At 45.6% G+C, this 18,419-nt stretch overlaps 1 gene segment (V, D, J or C); it reads right to left on the bottom strand.

Moving 5' to 3' along the window:
* Positions 1-17,097, bottom strand: part of LOC122235315 — a 57,613-nt gene extending 40,516 nt beyond the window's left edge. The window contains 1 exon segment of the C gene segment in view: positions 17,034-17,097. Coding sequence covers positions 17,034-17,082 — 49 coding nt within the window.
* Between the last annotated feature and the right edge of the window lie 1,322 nt (positions 17,098-18,419).

Raw genomic sequence — 18,419 nt, 5'->3', positions numbered from 1 at the left:
GACTTTCACGTTAGGAAGGTAGAGACAGGTATGCAAAGACCACATCATGGAGAGGCTTGGAAGTCTCCAGTTTATACCGGAGACTTTGGCCAGGTTAAGAAAAGACACTGATGGGTTTCAAGCTGGAGACAGTGGCTTCTGGATGGGGGCAGGTGGCAAACGGGAAGTGGGGGGTGACTACTTCGAAGGTGGTTGAGGAATCCAGGTGAGAGACATTTGGTGGGCCACACTATCATCGGTGAGGTCAGAAACATTGGTAGAATTGGCGAGGGATGGAACATCTAGAAATCTGCGGGGGTGCGACGGATGGGGGGGGGGTGGAAGGATGGGATGTGAGAGGGGGTGAGGCTGACTCCTGCATTTCTGGCTTGGCCGTCTGGGTGGATGGCGGGACCATGTGCTGAGATGAGGAAAATGGGAGATGGCAGATTTTCTAAACAACCCAGAACGTGCTCTTCCTCCCAGTGGCCAACATCCGGGAACAGGACCTGGAATGTGGGACAAAGTTTGCAGAGTGACTGGAGTGAAGATGGAGGGCTCGGGTTGGGCGGCCCTGAAGCCCGGTGAGGAGAAAGGGCTGCAGCCTGAGCTTGGGAGGAGCTTGTTCAGGGTCCCCGGATGTGGGGAGTCAGGGAAGGACTTCTGCCCACACTGATGGTGGAGGGAATTTTCCTCCTGCTTGTGTGTGTGTGTGGGGGGGGCTCCCCAGGAAGGAGCCTCCTTGCTCTTGTGGTCCTCTTTTTGTGCAGAGAGGATTTACTGCTGGCACAGAGATACAGAGGTGTCTGGCTGGTGCTGGTGGACTCCAGGGTCAGGGGGAAATTCCTCTCCTCCTTCTGGGAGACAGCGTACCCATCGGGGACGTCTCCCTTTTCAATAAAGTCAACATTCCTCGAATAGTAGATCAGCTTCAGACCCAGCCCTGGGTCTTGTCGATACCAGTACATAGCGTCATGGTTCATGTCCTGAGAACAACGCACTGTCAACTGCTTTCCAGTCCCGGTGATGACGTGTCTTGGGGTTTGGGTCACCCTGGCTACCATGGGGCCTGTGAGGGAAGGAAACAGAGCTAGAGACAGCCGAGGAGGGCATCCGCCGCTCTAGAAAAGGACTTGAGCTGAGACCTGCAAGCTACGGCCAGGTTGTCCACGTGTCCCGAAACTCACCTGCTCCCAGGAGACAAAGCACGACCAGCCCAGGGGCCGGAAACCCATGGTGGCTTCACACAGGTGTCTCCTAGCCCCCGGGGCTCTAGTCGGTCTCTGTAATGTCTCCATCTCTGCAGCTTCTTGGCCCTCATTTTCAGGGGTGAAACCACTCCCCTTTCCTCCTAGGGCTGGAGTGAAACCCAGGCAGTCAGTACCGGCTGCTGCGGTCGCTCTCCTTTGAGGCTGCGTATTTCTGCGCACTGGACAACGTCTCATCGGTATCCTCTTGCCCAGCTTGCAAATATTGGTGTATTTTAAATCTTTATGATGAAAACTGGTATAACATGTTGGTCACTCAGATATGCGAGAGCGTGAAACTTACACTGTCATCAAAATTGCACTTTAGAAGTCTTCACTTCTACTCTGCAGAGAAAATTCCAAGTGTTTTCCTATCCTTGTGTACCCACCGACTAGCGTCCACCGTTTACAAGAGGCTCATGCGTAAAAATCCTGTCAGGTCCCCAGGGCGGATTATTTCACCGGTCTGTATCCAGTTCAACATGTTAGATGCAGGACCCTTTCCCCGTTAGCACAGTACGCGTAGTTGTGGGCACGAGTGGCTGCTTTCCTCAACGTTGGTGTTAGGCATACCTTTCTTCCTTTCCCTCTTCTCTCTCTCCCTAAAGGCAGGGGCGACATCTGCTGGCTTCAGTGACCTCACATATTTACCAGCCCACATGGTTTCTTTGTCTGCTATAGACTTACAACCTCTTTCTTGCGGTCTCCTCGTGCCGCTCCGCACGGAAGCATGGATATGTCCCGGATCCTGGCTGCGACTGGCTGTCTATCCGAGTCACGGGAAGTTCTGTCTGTGGCTGGGGCCATCGTGGCGTCTCTTCTGAGTTCCTGCCACACATACTGCTCCCTTTTCTGGGTCACTGTGTCCTTCCTGCATTGAGGTGACTTGCCTGGGGTTGCCCCGAAAATTTCCCCTCTTGGACACCTTTGAGTTTGTTTGTGCTTTGTTGGAGCCAGAGTATTCTTGAGGGGCCCAGGGGAGGAGGAGCGGGAAGAGACTGCCTCATCTCCCCGAAATGCTTCCATCCACGGCTAGGGCTTCCCAGAGATTTTGCCAAATCATTGTCATCCCCAGTCAAGAAGTGGGCCCTCATCCCTGTTTGGGGGCAGTGCCGGCAACTCAGAGATGGCTTTCTTGCCTGAAGTCGCCTTCAAGCTGGGGCTCCAAACTGTCACCATTCTAGGCCAGTGAGAGAGGCGCGCTTGCTCTCAGGATGGTAACTCTGCTCTAAGGAGGCGTGTTCTCTCTTCGTATGTCGCTACCAGTTCTGTTCCTTCCAGGAAAAGCATGGCGGGGAGCAGGTTTGGCTCCACTTCAGCCCTTGGTGTTTTCCATTGTCCTGAGAGTACTCAATATCCTAGCTGGGAGACAGGTGTTCTCCAGGAAGGGAAGCAGTTTTCATTCTCAGGAGCCCTCCTCAAGTCAACAATTTCCTTGTTACTTAGTAAACCTTGTCGTCCTGAATTTCACCTTTAGAAATCTTTCACAGTTTACCTACCTCCACAAAACTAAACCCACTATTTACCTCCCATCCTGTGGGTTTTCCCAGGTTCCATGGTGCTTCCCACATCATAGAGGTGGATAATTACAATTTAAAGATTTATAGTTCATCCCAAGCATTCTCCATGTTAGATTAACCCAAGATTCAGGAGGTATCTGATTAATTTTCTTAAAAATGTTTATTTATGAGAGAGAGAGAAAGAGCAGGGGAGGGGCAGAGAGAGAGGGAGACAGAGGATCTGCACGGATAGTAGAGAGCCCGATGTGGGGCTCTAACTCATGAGCCATGAAATCACAACTTGAGCTAAAGTTAGATGCTTAACCAACTGAGCCACCCAGGCACCCCCAGGAGGCCTCTGATTCTGTCGTCCTTTCCCCCAGTAGCTAATTCACTCTCCTCAGACACAAGCCGCTCCCCTCCACCACACCCCATGGCCAGTGATCTGGTCTCTCTTTTCTTTCTCTATATCAACCCAAGACTCTAAAGCAATGCCACTAACCTGAGTTCCTGATACCCTTAGATCACGAGCCAGTTCCTATACCTTCCCACCTTTCCTTCTTGAGGCTTCCTTGTGACCTTTCCTTCCCAAAGGCCACCACTTTCAAGAGTTTTGGAGCTTTCTCCCAGTGGGGGGCAAACTTCTATGTCCCTAACAAAGAGACTGGAAGAAAAGAGAATCCTGTAGATGGCCAGGAGCCCTGAAATATCTCCCTCGTCTTTTGTACTTTAATGTAATGCATCTTGCTCTGTGCTGTCCATCTGTCCATGGACTTCTTCAGTGTCTGCTCTCAGCCCCCTCCTTGGGCGCACTACTTAGGAAATCTGCATTTCCCATGCATTCCTTCTGGGGTAACAGTCTTGGGACAATAATGCTTATGCCTGCCTCTGCCACTGAGGAGCCATTTCTTAAAAAACCCTGTAAGGGAACACATTTATCCCTTTAAGTGCATGGCAATATTTTTCTATGGGTGATCCCGAGCCCAGATATAGGCTGTAGAATGGTTACCACACTTCAAATCCTATTTTACTTATGCTGCAGCCATTTTAGTTCTGAGGAATTTGCTCTGCCCTATATATTTCCCTATTATATGATTAACCTTTGAAAGACCTCATGAGAGATATTTGTATACTGGTTCTCTTTAACTGGTGATACAGTGTTCAGTTTTATCAGATTTTCTCATTTATCATTATTTGAAATGTAGTGTTCATAATAAGGAATACGCTAGTGCCCTCTAGTGGAATCTTACTGCAATTGGCAGAAAAATGGGCTCAGAAGTTCACACCCCATAAAATGAAAATGTTCAGAGTAGATTACAACAGGGAATTAAGGTTGTAGATACAATGAAGGTTACTAATCAGCAGGCCTTGATCGAGGAGACTATCCTGGGTTATCTGGGAAGCTCAGTCTAATCACATGGGTCTTTAAAAACAGGGAAACTTGGGGCGCCTGGGTGGCATCTGACTTTTGATTTTGGCTTAGGTCATGATCTCGTGGTTCTGAGATCAAGCCCCATGTGGGGTTCTGAGCTGATGGTGCAGAGCCTGCTTGGGATTCTCTCTCTCCCTCTCTCTCTCTCTGCCCCTCCCTCTCCCTCTTTCTCTCAAGATAAATAAACAAATAAACTTTAAAAGCAGGGAATCTTTTGCAGCTGTGTTTAGAGGGAGACGTGAATGTGTAAGAAAGGTCAGGGAGATAGATAAAGATAAAGGTGGGGAGTAAAGGTAGAAGCGGGGAGTCACAAGGCAAGGGTGCTTGATTTTCTCCTAGAGCCTTCAGAAAGAAATGTAGCCCTACCAATACATTGATTTTAGCTGAATGAGACAGGTTTTAGACTTCTTTTTTTTTTTTTTAATTTTTTTAAATTTATTTTTGAGAGACAGAGAAAGAGACAGAGCACAAGCAGGTAAGGTGTAGAGAGAGAGGGAGACACAATCCGAAGCAGGCTCCAGGCTCTGAGCTGTCAGCACAGAGCCCGACGTGGGGCTCGAACTCACAGACCATGAGATCATGACCCAAGCTGAAGTCGGACACTTAACCGACTGAGCCACCCAGGCACCCCAGGTACTGGATTTCTAACCTCCAGAACTGTAAGATAACAAATTTGTGTGTGTGTATTAAAAAATATATTTACTTATTTATTTTGAGAGAGAGAGAGAGAAAGAGAGAGAGAGAGAGTGAGTGTGAGCAGGGGAGAGGCAGAGAGAATTCTAAGCAGGGCTGCTGGGCCACCTTGTGGGTGGGGGTGGGGCTCACGAGAGCAGAGTCACCGTGTACCTTGGGTTTGCCATTTTTTGTTCAGAGGATGTGGCTGCATTGATAAACTGCTGGTGCAGAGGGACTTGGGTGTCTCAGTTACTGCTGGAACATTCCAGGGACGGGGGAGCTCATTCTTTTCCTCCTTTCCCTCTCTCTCCTCTCTCTGTCTCCTTTTCCCTCCCTCTTTCCATCTGCATGCTTGAGTGTGTTTGTGTGGTCACCTTGCAAGGGGGTGGAAGCTTCAAAGCCAAGGGACTTCTGCTGAGATTCACAATAACAGCACATTCTAATCTGCTGTTTGGAATGTGACTTCCTGTGTCCCATGTCACAACCTCCCTGCCTTCTGGGCAGCAGCACCTTGGTGGCTCTGAGCTACTCAGTGCTGGCCGCTGACTGTCAGACCAAAGGCAGAATTCTTTCCAAGAGAATAGGCCCCCTGAGGCTGGCAGTGACTCTCTTCTGGAACATTCTGGTCCAAAGCCTGTGCAGAGGAGGCATTTGCAAACATGGAGCGCGCCAAAAGCAGGAACTGGCAGCATCTGCCTTTAAAAATGGCATCATCTGATTCAACCTCCTGTCCTTATTATCCCTCTGCCTCTTCTTAGGCTTCTCCCGGAGTGACTTTCTTCAACAGCAGCCTTCTTTCAGGGGCTCAGGAGTGGGGCTCTCTCTGTGTTAGTTTCCTGTCACTGCTATACCAAAGTATCACAAACTCAGTGGCTTGAAACAACGTATATTTAGTAGTTTGGGTTCTCAATGGGTTGAAATCAAGGTGTAGCAGGACCCTATGGTCTTCTGGAGCCTCTAGGTGAGAATCCGTTTCTTTGTCTTTTCTGGCTTCTGGAGGCTACCTGAGCTCCATGACCCCTTCCTTCCTCTTCATTAAAAACAAATTATTTAATGTTTATTTATTTTTGAGAGAGAGATAGAGAGAGAGAGAGAGAGAGAGAGAGAGAGAGAGAGAATGAGCAGGGAAGGGGCAGAGAGAGAGGGAGACACAGAATCCAAAGCAGGCTCCAGGCTCCGAGCTGTCAGCACAGAGCCTGATGTGGGGCTCAAACCCACAAACCATGAGATCATGATCTGAGCCGAAGTCAGATGCTCAACCCACTGAGCCACTCTGGCGCCCCCTCCATCTTCAAACCCAGTCACAGAAGGTGGAGTCCTTCCCACATCACTCTGTAAGGACCCATGGAACTGCGCCCACCTGGATAATCCAGAATAATCTCACCATCTATCTCAAGGTCAATTGGTGTGCAAATTTAACTGCATCTACAGATGTAATTCTCTTTTGTCATGGAAGGCAATATATTCAGATTCTGAGCATAGGGAAATGAATACTTTGGTGGGGGGGGGGGGGCATTATTGGGCCCACTAGGAACCCTTAACCAGAAAAGGAAGGTAAGGTTGGGAACTGATTAAACTTAAGGAATGTAATTTTTAGGGGGAGAAGAGGAAGCAAGCCCAGGACCCAGTCACTGTGGACACTGCTGAACCATTTATCCTTTCCTTTAATGGACATATAATGAATACCAATTGGGTGGCAGGTTTTAGACTATGTTTTAGACTATGGGAATCCAGGCACGAACAAAAAGGACAATGTTTCTGTCTCTAGGCTGATAATATTTAATATTGATTGTTCACGGTACTTGTATCCCAAGCACAGAGGAAAATTCTGGGGAAGGACTGATGGCAACACGTGTCTTCTTACATTGAAGATTTTGTAGTCCAATGGGAAGTTAGCCATACCAATAATCATTTTAACTTGGCATCTGCAGGAAGGAAGAATTGTGTAAGGTGTAGTGAGAGTACAGAGGAAGGAGCTCACGATCTTGGGAAAACAAAGCACATTTTAGATAGTGCTATTGTAAGTGAGATTTTGAAGAGCAAAATGAGTTGAGGTCATTCAAGGGAAATGCTATGTGCTGCATGTTTGGAAATAGCTGGAATTCGATGTTGCTAGAGTCAAGTGTGTGAGAACATGACTGCCGGGAGGTGTGGGTGGATTTTCTAGAAGGGCTGTGATCACACCTTATATATGCAGGAAGTTTTGTCCACCGCCACACATCTCTGTCCTGGGGATTCACTTCTGTGTCTTCCGAAACCCACCACCATACCCAGGACTCTCTTGACCCTTATCAAGCTTGAGAACTAGAAAAAGGTTTAGTAGATGGAAGGAAAAAGAGCACTTGTCAGCATAGTACACATGTGCTTTAAGAACTGGTAAACCTAGGAAGACAGAGGGGCGGGAAATATCTCGAGTGACAATTGGAGGCCGGATCTGGTCAGGTCATTTGGTTTTCTCCTCCTGTGAGAAGACCTGAAGACTCTGAAGCACGGACCTCTTCCAGGTACATACAGCACATGGGTAGGTCTTCCCTAATGCCCAACTGTGATGGACCTAATGGAAAAAGAGATCCGTAACTCAAGAGGGAAAAATAAAGAGCTTTTTATCATTATTCTGGACTCTAATGAGAACTTGACATTCTAATGCAAGGATGTCTTTCTTGTAAGGTATTTAGTTTCCTTCCTTTCAAATTGTTTAAAAGGATTGTCATAAGTTTTTTTCCCCATGCTAATATATTTAGCTTTTATGTCTGATAGACCACAGAGAGCCATGGACGGATGCAGCGGAAGGGAGTGACATGGCCAGGTTCTTGCAGTCAGGATGATGGCACTTGGTACTGGGAGGCTTATACCGCATTAGATGGGGGAGGCTGGAGCTGGAGAAATAGTTAAAGAGGCTACTAAATTTACCTGTGGAGCTGATTAGAAGAGCATGAACATGGCAGTGGTTGCACTGAGAGAAAGGATGAAGAGAAAGGTTATGTAGGAGTTAGAAATCAAAGCACTTGGAGACGGATTGAGTGTCCAGGGTAAAGGAGAACGAGAAATGTAGGACAACTTCAATCTCATGCAAGCAAATGCCTCACGCGTCAATTCACCAAATCGGCAAACCAGAAGGGTGGCTGTGGGTCAAAGGTGACACGTTGTGTTTAAACTCCAGGAGGGAGTAGTCAGTTGGTGTCCTGAATGGACTTGAGTTGAAATTAGTAATGGGGGTGGAGGGGACGGATCTAGAACTCATTAATTACAGAGTGGGATTCTTTATGCTCCCAGCCCCCATCTTGGGATGGTGGAAGGCAGCCACCTTGTAGAGAAAGACAAAAGACTGATAACTTCTCAGAAAGTAGCTTTTCTGTCTAAGAAAGTAACTTTTCTCTCCTCTTCCAATGATCACTCTCCATCTATGGCAGCAGGTGGAATTCAGTCCTGCTTGACTCATTAGTACTTGGGTTACCCTGACAAGAGCTCTGTTGTCTGATCACGGAAGAGTAGGTCAATTCAGGAGAAAAACAATTTGCTGCCCGAGACACTGATCAGTATCCAGATGATGCTCCAATTTCTTCTCCAGGAAACTTTCGCAAAGTGGCTGATAACGAAACTAAAATCACATCCGATAATGTCCTGCTAACTGGATCCTGATATCTGTTGTTTCCCCGAGGCCCCACATCAAGGTTGTTCACTTTCTGACTCATTGGAGTTTCAAGAGATTATACTACCTCCCCCAAATAATCAATGAACTGTTAAGTTATTTCCATGTCAGGTTACCTCAAAATTCCTAGTAACGAAGCTTATTACAGATCGCTTTCCCTCTGCCCACCGAGTTTATTCTCTTCAAAAAAGTTCTCTCAACTCTCACTCCATCCTTTTCGTGGGCAGCTGTTCTGGTCTCATCTCTTGTCTCTTTTCTCAACCCAGAGACTAAAACGATATGGTTCTTTAGCCTGAGGCTTTGGTGTCCTTCCAGTAGGAACTAGATCTTTCTTCTTCCCCTTTCCTTCCTGTAACTTCTCTTTGCTCCCTTTACCAAGGGCCACTCCGTTCTACTTTTATTCTGTGTCCTTGATAAAACAATAGGAAGAAAAATTGATCTATTGTGTGTCCAAGACTCAGAAACATCTTTCAAGTAGTTCTGAATTCTAATTTAGTGTATTTGGTTGCATGCTCTCTGAATTTCCTGTCCCGATACTTTTGGTATGTGTTCTCCTTTGGTGTGGCAGACGGAATGCTCAGAACAACGCCCAGGGACCCTTGCCCACGTATTAGCCCCTCCTCTTTGGGCATAGGTGGTACCTACGGATATGACAACTTGTCGCTCCTATGATTGTGTGACAGTATTTGGCAAAAGGGATATTATCCAGATGACCCCATCTTACTCTAATCACATGAGACCTTTCAAGGCACAGTTTTCTCCAGCTGGTAGCAGAACGAGGGGGTCAAAGAGCTTTCTGGGGCATAAGTAGGATTTGATGTGCATTTCCGTCCTTGAAGATGAAGGGGACCAGAGAGAGAATGCAAGGAACTGAGGGCGACCCCCCAGTGACCACCAACAAGGAAACAGGATCTTATTCCTACCACCGCAAGTAAGTGAATTCTGCCAATAATAAGAATGAGCAGGGAGGAGGAGTGGGCTCCAGAAGGGAGTGCAGCCAGATGACATGGTGGTTTCAGCAGACCTTGAGCAGAGAGCCCAGCCCCACCACCCTCACCTTCCCACATGCCGAGGTGCAGGATGATGAATTGGTACTGTTGCAACCCGTCTAATTTGCAGTGATTTGTTACACCGCAACAGAAAACGAATACAGTTGGTTATCACCCAACATTTGCCTTTGGGGAACTGCGCAATGAGCCTGCTGCGTCTCTGATCTACCTACTCAGCACCACACGTTTTCGTTTTCAACATGACACCTGCATCTACCCAAGTGAGGTTCTGCTCCCTAACGATCCCTGTGAACAAACACATTTTGTGTCTCTTATTACCTACCGCTCTCCCTTCCACGAACTTTTTCTCCTTCTCGGTAATCCTGAGTTCACGAGTTGTCTGAGAACTTGTCATCACCCTCTGTATCTACGTTACTCACGCTCAGGAGTTCACATCGGAGGAAGCCCCCCTCCCGACTTATTTTCCTGTATGACTCAATTATTGAGAGACGCCATTGTAGAATCTTTGAAGGATCTTTGCAAATCTGAGGGTCTTTTTCTTTACTTGATCAGGCTTCAGTTTTATCAAAATTCCCCTACATCTGTATCTGAAAATTGAAGTTCGCATTAGGAAATATTCACTTTGGGTTAATGCCCTCTGGTCTAGTGTAATATCAACCAGGGGTAAAGATTTTGATTATGACAGGAAAGATGTCTTAGAGGGACAAGAATGGGGAAAAAAAAGGAAGCAAGGAATATTAAGGTCAAGGCAGGGATTCCATACAATCTCATGTGATAACTTTCCCTAATTTGGGTTAGGAATCTGTTTTTTTAATTTTAAAATTTTTATTCATTTTTGACAGAGAGAGAGAGAGGGAGAGAACAAGTGGGGGAGGGGCAGAGAGAGAGAGAGAGAGAGAGAGAGAGAGAATCAGAAGCAGGTTGGACGCAGGGCTGGAATTCACGAACCACGAGATCACGACCTGAGCCAAAGTCGGAGGCTTCACGGGCTTAGCCACCCAGGTGCCCCACGGTTTGGGAATCTTGAAGGCAGTGTCCCCTCCCTCCTTGGTTCACCTCTTTCTTGTGCAGAGAGGATGTGGCTGTGCAGCGCTGTGGATAAACTGCTTGCACAGAAATACACAGATGTCTGATTGGTGCTGGCAGAGTCCAGGGTCAGGGGAAAATTCGGCAACTCGTTTCGAGAGACGTGATACCCCTCAGGGACGTCTCCTTTTTCAAAGGCTTCAGTACCAGTTGAGTAGTAGATCAGCTGCAGGCCAGATCCAGGGTCTTGGCGATACCAGTACATTGAAAAGTGATTCATATCCTGTGTGCACTGGAGGATTAATTTCTTTCCTGTCCCCAAGATCTTATGTCTTGGGAACTGTGTGACTACAGCATCCTTGAGGCCTGTGGCAGAAAAAAAAAAAAAAGTGGTCAAATAAAGGCAGAGCCTGGGGAGGGGAGACTGATGCTACTGTCCTGAAAACACGTTCTCTGGGTGGATCCTGGGAAGACGGTGACAGGTGCCCAGGACTCACCTACTCTGACGAGACAAAGGACAACACAGCAGAGGAACCTGGTGCCCATAGCAGGACCTGATGAATGGTGCCGTCTGGTGCTGTGATGAACTTAGTCTCTGAGGCCCACACTTTTTCAGCTGCTTCCTGGCTGGAGACCACACCCGCCTCCCTCACTGCTTCAGAGAAGAATCAAAAGCCTCTTAGGCTTAATAGAATGTGGTTGGTTTCCTTCATTTAGGTCACACAATCACGTATGATGTTCTCTTAAAGCATTAGCGTGGCAGGTTTTTTTGGTTTTTTGGTTTTTTTACCTCTATGAATTCTAATTTCCCTTATACGATATATCCTTTCTGATATGGTGGGTTCGTGTTTTTAGAATTTTTACCAGACCCGGGGCACCTGGGTGGCTCAGTCAGTTGAGCGTCCAACTTCGGCTCAGGTTGTGATCTCATGGTTCATGAGTTCAAGCCCCACATCAGGCTGGCTGGTGTCCCCCTGTCTCTCTGCACCTCCCCCAGTAGTATGCTCTCGCTCTCTCTCTCTCTATCTCTCTCTCTCTCGAAAATAAAAAATAAAATCAAATAAAAGCATTAGAATTTTTACCAGACCCTTATTGTGAGTTGAGCAGTGTTGCATGAACCCTTGAGGATTTTCTCCAAACACTTCTCTGGAAACTCACTTCCTCATGGGAAACCATGGTACCTCTCTCCGCAGCTTGAAATTTTACTGTAAAAGTACTCTGATTTTAGCCAGGCTTAATGTCTTCATTTCCATGAATTTCCACCATATAATCTCGGCATGCTTTCCCCATAATGCCTGTGTTTCCTGGGCTGTGAGCAGGTTGTGGTGGAGGGAACGGAACAGGAAAAGGTGCACAAACAAAGGAAAATCTGGTAGGTGCCTGGAACATGCTCAGAGGTGGTCTGGATCTGTTGTAGGAACTCGTTTTACCGGAGGTTTACCAGTGGGGACAAACACTTTGCAGGCACTGGTAGTTGTTGATCCCTTTGGGTGACCTCGTAACTGCTCTCAAAACTGCTTGCCTGGGGAAAAAAACATTTCAGGGAAATTGTGGGATGTGAGTCACCACAGATGAACTGAAGTTCCAATGTCATAGATGTGGCTTTCCGCCGTTTAACGCTGTTTCTAGGATGATTTTTTTTTTTTCTCAAATTCTGGGCCACCTGAGGAGGTGGCTGTGGATCGTCATAGAATGCTAGCACAGAGCGCAAAGATGGGTCCAGGGCCTGAAGAAACCTCCTCCTTCTTCCAGGAGGCACTGCACGCATCAGGGAATCTTCTTTGGTGTGGCCAGCAGCAAGTGAGCTGTGGATCAGCTGTAGCCCCAACCCTGGGACTTGGTCACGCCAGAACATTCTGTTATGAGCAAAGTCCTAAAGACATTCAAACAAAAGCTTCCCCTCCCCCGCCCCCCCCTTTCTGGATTTCCTGAATATTCAAGTGACCTGGGAGAGAAGGAGGCAGAAGTGATAGGCAGGGTCCACCAGGAAGGTCGTTTGGTCCATGAAAAAAAAAATAAGGTTTATGCCACAGCCTAGAAATCCCAGTGTGTGAGTTTTCCTTGCGCTGCATGATCTCACCCGCTCCCAGGAGACAAAAAGCTGGTTCCTCAGAGGAGCCTGCTCCCCAAGGCATGATAAAAGAAGGGACGCGTCATCTTCCAGCTCTCATCAGCCTGTAGGTGGTTTGCCTGTGATGTCACTGTCCCACCCGCGCCCATGGTCCCAGATCCTGCAGAAATGGAGTCCTTCCTTCCCATCACAGAGCATCACCCGGCTAGGCTCCACTCCTCTGGGCAATTCAGATTGGGAGACGTGGTTGTTCTTTTGGGTTTATACTTGCTATTCCTTTGCGTTCTTTCTGCCTCAGACATAGCTTTTCATCGCCGGCATTCTTTGACGACCACTACTGCCTCTAGGTTAGCGGCTACTATGGAAGGCTCTAGAGGGAAACTGCCTGGATTCGAATACTGGCTCCGCCGCTTCCTTTCATCGTAGGTGAGCAAACGAACCGTTTCGTGCCTTAATTTTACCGTCACTAATTCGTGCCAATGAAAGCGTGTGCCTCGCGGAGATGCTGTGAAGATCGAATGGGTTAAAATTCAAACGTTAAGAGGTTGTAACAAAGCCCCGTATAAAGTACCCACTCATTAAGATCGAGCTCGCAAAATGGTGAACTAGAAGCGCTGCTAATGATGTTACCGCTACTAACATCATCATTTATTATTGAGTCAAATTTTTGTGCTGGGGGTTGCGTTAGGCAGTCCATACACGTTTTCTCGACTAAATAAAAACTCTGGGAGATACATATTACTGACTCCATTCTACAGACTAGGAAATGTCTTTAGAGAGGCTCAGCACCTTGGTAAAACTAGGAAGTGGCCAGGTAAGTCGAATTCCAAAACCTGCATTTTCAACTATTAATAATGAATTTCTCAAGGTTTTTCTCTCTCTCTCTCTCTCTTTCTCTCTCCTTCTCTCTCTCTCTCTTAAGAGTTTGACTGGAGTCTTATGCCTTCAGGAATTATTTTTCAATTTACTCTAACTTCTAAAAGTAAAAGCACACTTAGTATGCTGTCTCCATCTGCCTGAAATGCAAAATATTCTTTACTCTCTGGTGTCCTAGGCTAACTCTGTCTATTCTTGCTGCAAACCTTGAGCATACTTTCGGCAGATGGCTTGCTCAAGCCCAATTTTTTTTTTTCTAAATTCTTGGTGGGTCTCTTTTCTTCCTTTTTTTCTTTCTCTTTCTTTCTTTCTTTCTTTCTTTCTTTCTTTCTTTCTTTCTTCTTTCTTTCTTTCTAAATATATTTTTTAATCTATTTTTGAGAGAGAGAGACAGCATGTGAGCAGGGGAGGGGCAGAGAGAGAGGGAGACACAGCATCTGAAGCAGGCTCCAGGCTCTGAGCTGTCAGCAACGGAGCCCAACGTGGGGCTTGAACTCATGAACCTGCGAGGTCGTGACCTGAGCCGAAGTTGGTTGCTTAACTGATTGATCCACCCATGTGCCTCCTATTTCTTATTTGTAAACAAATATCTTCAGCCTTTAGCGAGTCTGAAGTGATTCCAAGTACTTTCTTATCATGCCGAAGCATCCTTGTTAACCAGGTTGGGCTCTTATTATGAGAATTAGGATAGAATTCTGAAGAATTTTGTCTTCATGTAAACATTTCTGTTTATAGTAAATACTTCATCCAACTGATATTTCTGTTGTAGTGATTTCTGTTCCTTTGGCTACCAGTTTGCTTCCAGTAAAGGATAAAGTTGCAGGGAATATGATTCTGGGAATGTGCATGCCGCTAAATGCCCCATAAACTCTCTTCCCACCTTTCATTTTTATTGGGGCTGCTTTGTTGCTGGGATGGTGATGGTGCACGTATTTCTCTTAGGGCCATTAGCCACTGTTCTGCTTAGACTTTCTATCTGCATTAGAGTCAGTTTTGTTAGACTGCATTTTCCTAAAATGTGATCCATTTCATTTAGGACTTGAAGTTATTTGTGGAGAATTGTACAAAATACTGTTTTTAAAAATGTACTCTATTTTGATAATTTTCCCTTGTCATTCCTTATTTAGTATATTTGTTCTCCCTGTCTTTTAGTTGACAAGCAATTTTCTATTTTTCCCAAGAACTTATTATGTATTTCTTAGTTCTACTGTTTCAAAATTTTCTACCTCATTAGCTTCTGCTTTTGTGTTTATCTATCAATCTATATCTATCTATCTAACTACCTACCTACCTACCTACCTACCTATCATTCCCTTTATATTGACTTTTTCAGGTGCTTTTTATTTCTTCCTGTGGATTCAAGGTACTGTCAGTGTCATTTTCTTTCAGCCTGATGGCCCTAAGATTTTTCTGTAAGGCAAGCCTGCTAACTAGTAATCTCCTATTTTTTGCTTATCTGGGAATGTCTTTATTTCACCTTTGTTTCCAAAGGGTATCTTTGTTGGGTATAGAATTCTTGGCGACTTTTGTTTGTTTCTTCTTACATGTCACATATCTTCTGACCTCCATCATTTCAGCCATATTGCTGGTCTCCTACACATGATGAGTCATTTTTCTCTGGTTTATTTCAATATTTTCTCTGTGTATTTTGGCTTTCTGAAGTTTGACTATAATGTCTAGATGAGTATCTCTGTGTTTATTGTACTTAGGAGTCATTAAGTTTCTAGATTCTCTTGATTAATGTTTTCAATGACTAGAGAAATTTTTGGCTACTTGCTCCTCTCTTTCTGAGATTCCCACTTTGCATATATTGGTAAAGTTGGTGGCATCCGATAAATTTCTAAATTTAGTCCATTTTTGTGTAAAGAGCATTTGCATGGGCAACACTGGGGTGTCTCCTGACACATAGCAACAGAGTTCCAAAATGCATGAAGTAAAAACTGACAGAAATGACAGAAGACATGAACATATCAAAACTATAGTTGGTGGTTTCAATGCTCTACCTTCAAAAAATTTAAAAAAAAATTTTTTTTAATGTTTATTCATTTTTGAGAGACAGAGAGAGATGGAGCATGAGTGGGGAAGGGGCATAGAGAGAGGGAAACACAGAATCCAAAGCAGGCTCCAGGCTTTGAGCCGTCGGCACAGAGCCCGACGCGGGGCTCGAACTCACGTACTGAGAGATCATGACCTGAGCCGAAGTCGGGCGCTCAACTGACTGAGCCACCCAGGTGCCCCTCTACCTTCAAAAATTGATTGCACCAACTAGACAGAGAACAAGTCAGGGTAAAGAGACTGAACAACACTATCAACCAAGTTGATCTAACTGATGGTTTTAGAACACTCTACTCAACGGCCAAAGAATATGCATTCTTTTCAAGAATGTATAGAATGTTTTCCAATATAGACCACATATTATGCCATAAAATAATCTCAGCATATATAAAAGGATCGAGAGAATGCAAAGTATCTTCTCAGATCAAATTACTTAGAAATAAACAACAGAAAGAAATTTGGAAAATTCCCAAATACTTGGAAATTTAACAACATACTCTTAAATGAATCACGGATTACAGAAGAAATTTCAAAGAAAATTATATTTTTTAACTGAAGAAAGAAATATAAAATATGAAATCACATGGAATGAAGTAGTGATTAAAAGAATATTTATAGCGTTAAATGGCTACATTAGAGAATAAAAAAAAACAAAGGTCTGCACTCTAAGCTAAATTTCTTCCTTCAGAAACTGTAAAGAGAAGCAAAAAGTATACCAAAAGTAAGAATAGGGAAGGAATAATAAAGATCCAATTTGGGGTCAAATAAACAGAAAACAGAAAAACAATGAGGAAATCCATGGAACTAAAAGTTTGTTTCTTGAAACAATCCACAGAAGTAATGAACCTCTAGTTAGACTGAATAAAAACGCAGGGGACAAGTCAGTCCTCGAATGTGGAATTGGCCATTCCCCATCTTCGTAGAGACTGACCCAGGGTTAGTTTTCTACCCACACCGTCATTCAGACCGCACTGTCTTCTCAGGGCCGAGGAGTCTGGGAAAATCTTCGGTGGCTTTTGTAGTTTCAGATGAGGTTAAGGTGGGGCTTCCTCACTTTTTTATGCAGGCTGTAGGTGCCTGTGTAGCACTGTGGATTCACTGCTGGCACAGAAGTACAGAGATGTCTGTGAGGGGCTGGTGGACTCTAGTGTTAGGGGAAAATGCTCCTTCCTTATTCTAGAGACGGTTGATCCAGAGGAGGCCTCTACTTCCTCCGTGGTATTAATACCATATGAATAATGGATCAGCTGTAGTGCCTTTCCTGGGTCTTGACGATACCAGTACATGTTCTCATGGCCCATAGTTTGAGAACATTCCAGAGTAATCTTCTTTCCTGTTCCTGAAACATAGTGTCTTGGGGTCTGGGAGACACTAGCATCCACGAGACCTGAGAAAAGGAGACACAAATTGACGACAGGGTCCCGGGTGGACCTTGATGCTGGAACCAGGTTCAAAGCCAGAACAGGGGAAAATGTTTCTTTCTGATTTTAAAGAAATCTGTGTCAGTGACTTACCTGCACCCAGAAGGTAAAGGGCCACGTAATAGAAGAGCATGACAGCCATGGCACAGTTAGAGCAGGAAGGGTGTCTCCCAGTTCTGGGGAAGAGGGGTGGGCTCTTGATGAAGTCACCACGTGACAACACAGTCCCTGCAGATCATCTGGGCCCGACAGCCATCCTGTTGACATAGCGGTATCATCTATCTCCCTTTACCTATCAAAAGACTGATATTTCTGTTTACTTTTCTCACGCCAAGTAGGCTCAATGCTTTGCTGGTTTATCTTAAGTCTCTACTCTTTTTGCAAAATATTAGATTGCAACCCTATCACAAGCTATGAAAGGGAGGACTGCAGAGCTTTGAAAGGCCACAACAGGAAGATGTGATCTAGTTGGGAAGGTCGGGAAAGGAAGGGCTGTTTGGGGTGAGCTGAAGGATGAGCTGGAATGGATTTTGCAAAGCTGAGAGAAGAGCTCAAAACCAGGGCCCAGGGAACAGGGCGGCTGGATCAGACAGGGCACAAGAGACCGTGTTGGGAGGATTACACGAGGGAACACATTTAGGTCACACGTGGGAAGGGCTTAGGGCGGCAAGCGACATGTGCTGGGTTTTCCGAAAAACGTATGGTCATTGTCAGGTGCTAATTACATTGCTTTCTTGGTCTTGTTTCTCATGGACTTGGGGTTCAGATTTTGCCGACTTTATCAACTTAGGCTCCATTTTATCAAGTTCATCTTTCTCTTCACTGCACCGTCAATCATGATAGAATAGAAAATTCAGACCTGCAGTTCTTTCTAATACATGCTTTGGTAACACTGGCTAAAATATTTTGGGTGCTGTCGCAGTAAACAGCATCCACACCAAGTACTGTCCTCTTTCCCCCATTTGTTTTCAACAGAAAAGTCTGTAGCTTCAGTCATGAGTCACAAAGATTAATCCCAGGACCCCTTCCCCCTTCCTCTGCCTCTTTTTGCCCTGGTTCACTGGGATTCACAGGTGACAGTCACTCAAAATCTTGCTTAGCTGCTGCTGACCCGGGATTTGGAGCTGACAGATGACCTCTTCAGACTTTATGCATTTTTTTGAGTTTATATATTTATTTTGAGAGACAGAGACAGAGAGAGAGAGAGAGAGAGAGCTTGAGCATGAGCAGGGGAGGGGCAGGGAGAAAGGAAGAGAAGGCGAATCCCAAGCAGGCTCCACACTGTCAGCGAGAGCCTGATGTGGGGCTTGAACTCACGAACTGTGATATCGTGAGATCATGACCTGAGCTGAAATCAAGAGTCAGATGCTTAACCAACTGAGCCCCCCAGGTGCCCCTGGTCTTTATGTATTTTACGTATGACAACTGCACACTCGTGTTCATTCTTGGTCTCTCATACATCCCAAAAGAATATACCAA

Source organism: Panthera tigris, chromosome A2 (assembly GCF_018350195.1).
Source record: "Panthera tigris isolate Pti1 chromosome A2, P.tigris_Pti1_mat1.1, whole genome shotgun sequence".
Lineage (NCBI taxonomy): Eukaryota > Metazoa > Chordata > Mammalia > Carnivora > Felidae > Panthera > Panthera tigris.
This window is presented reverse-complemented; position numbering and strand designations above follow the sequence as displayed.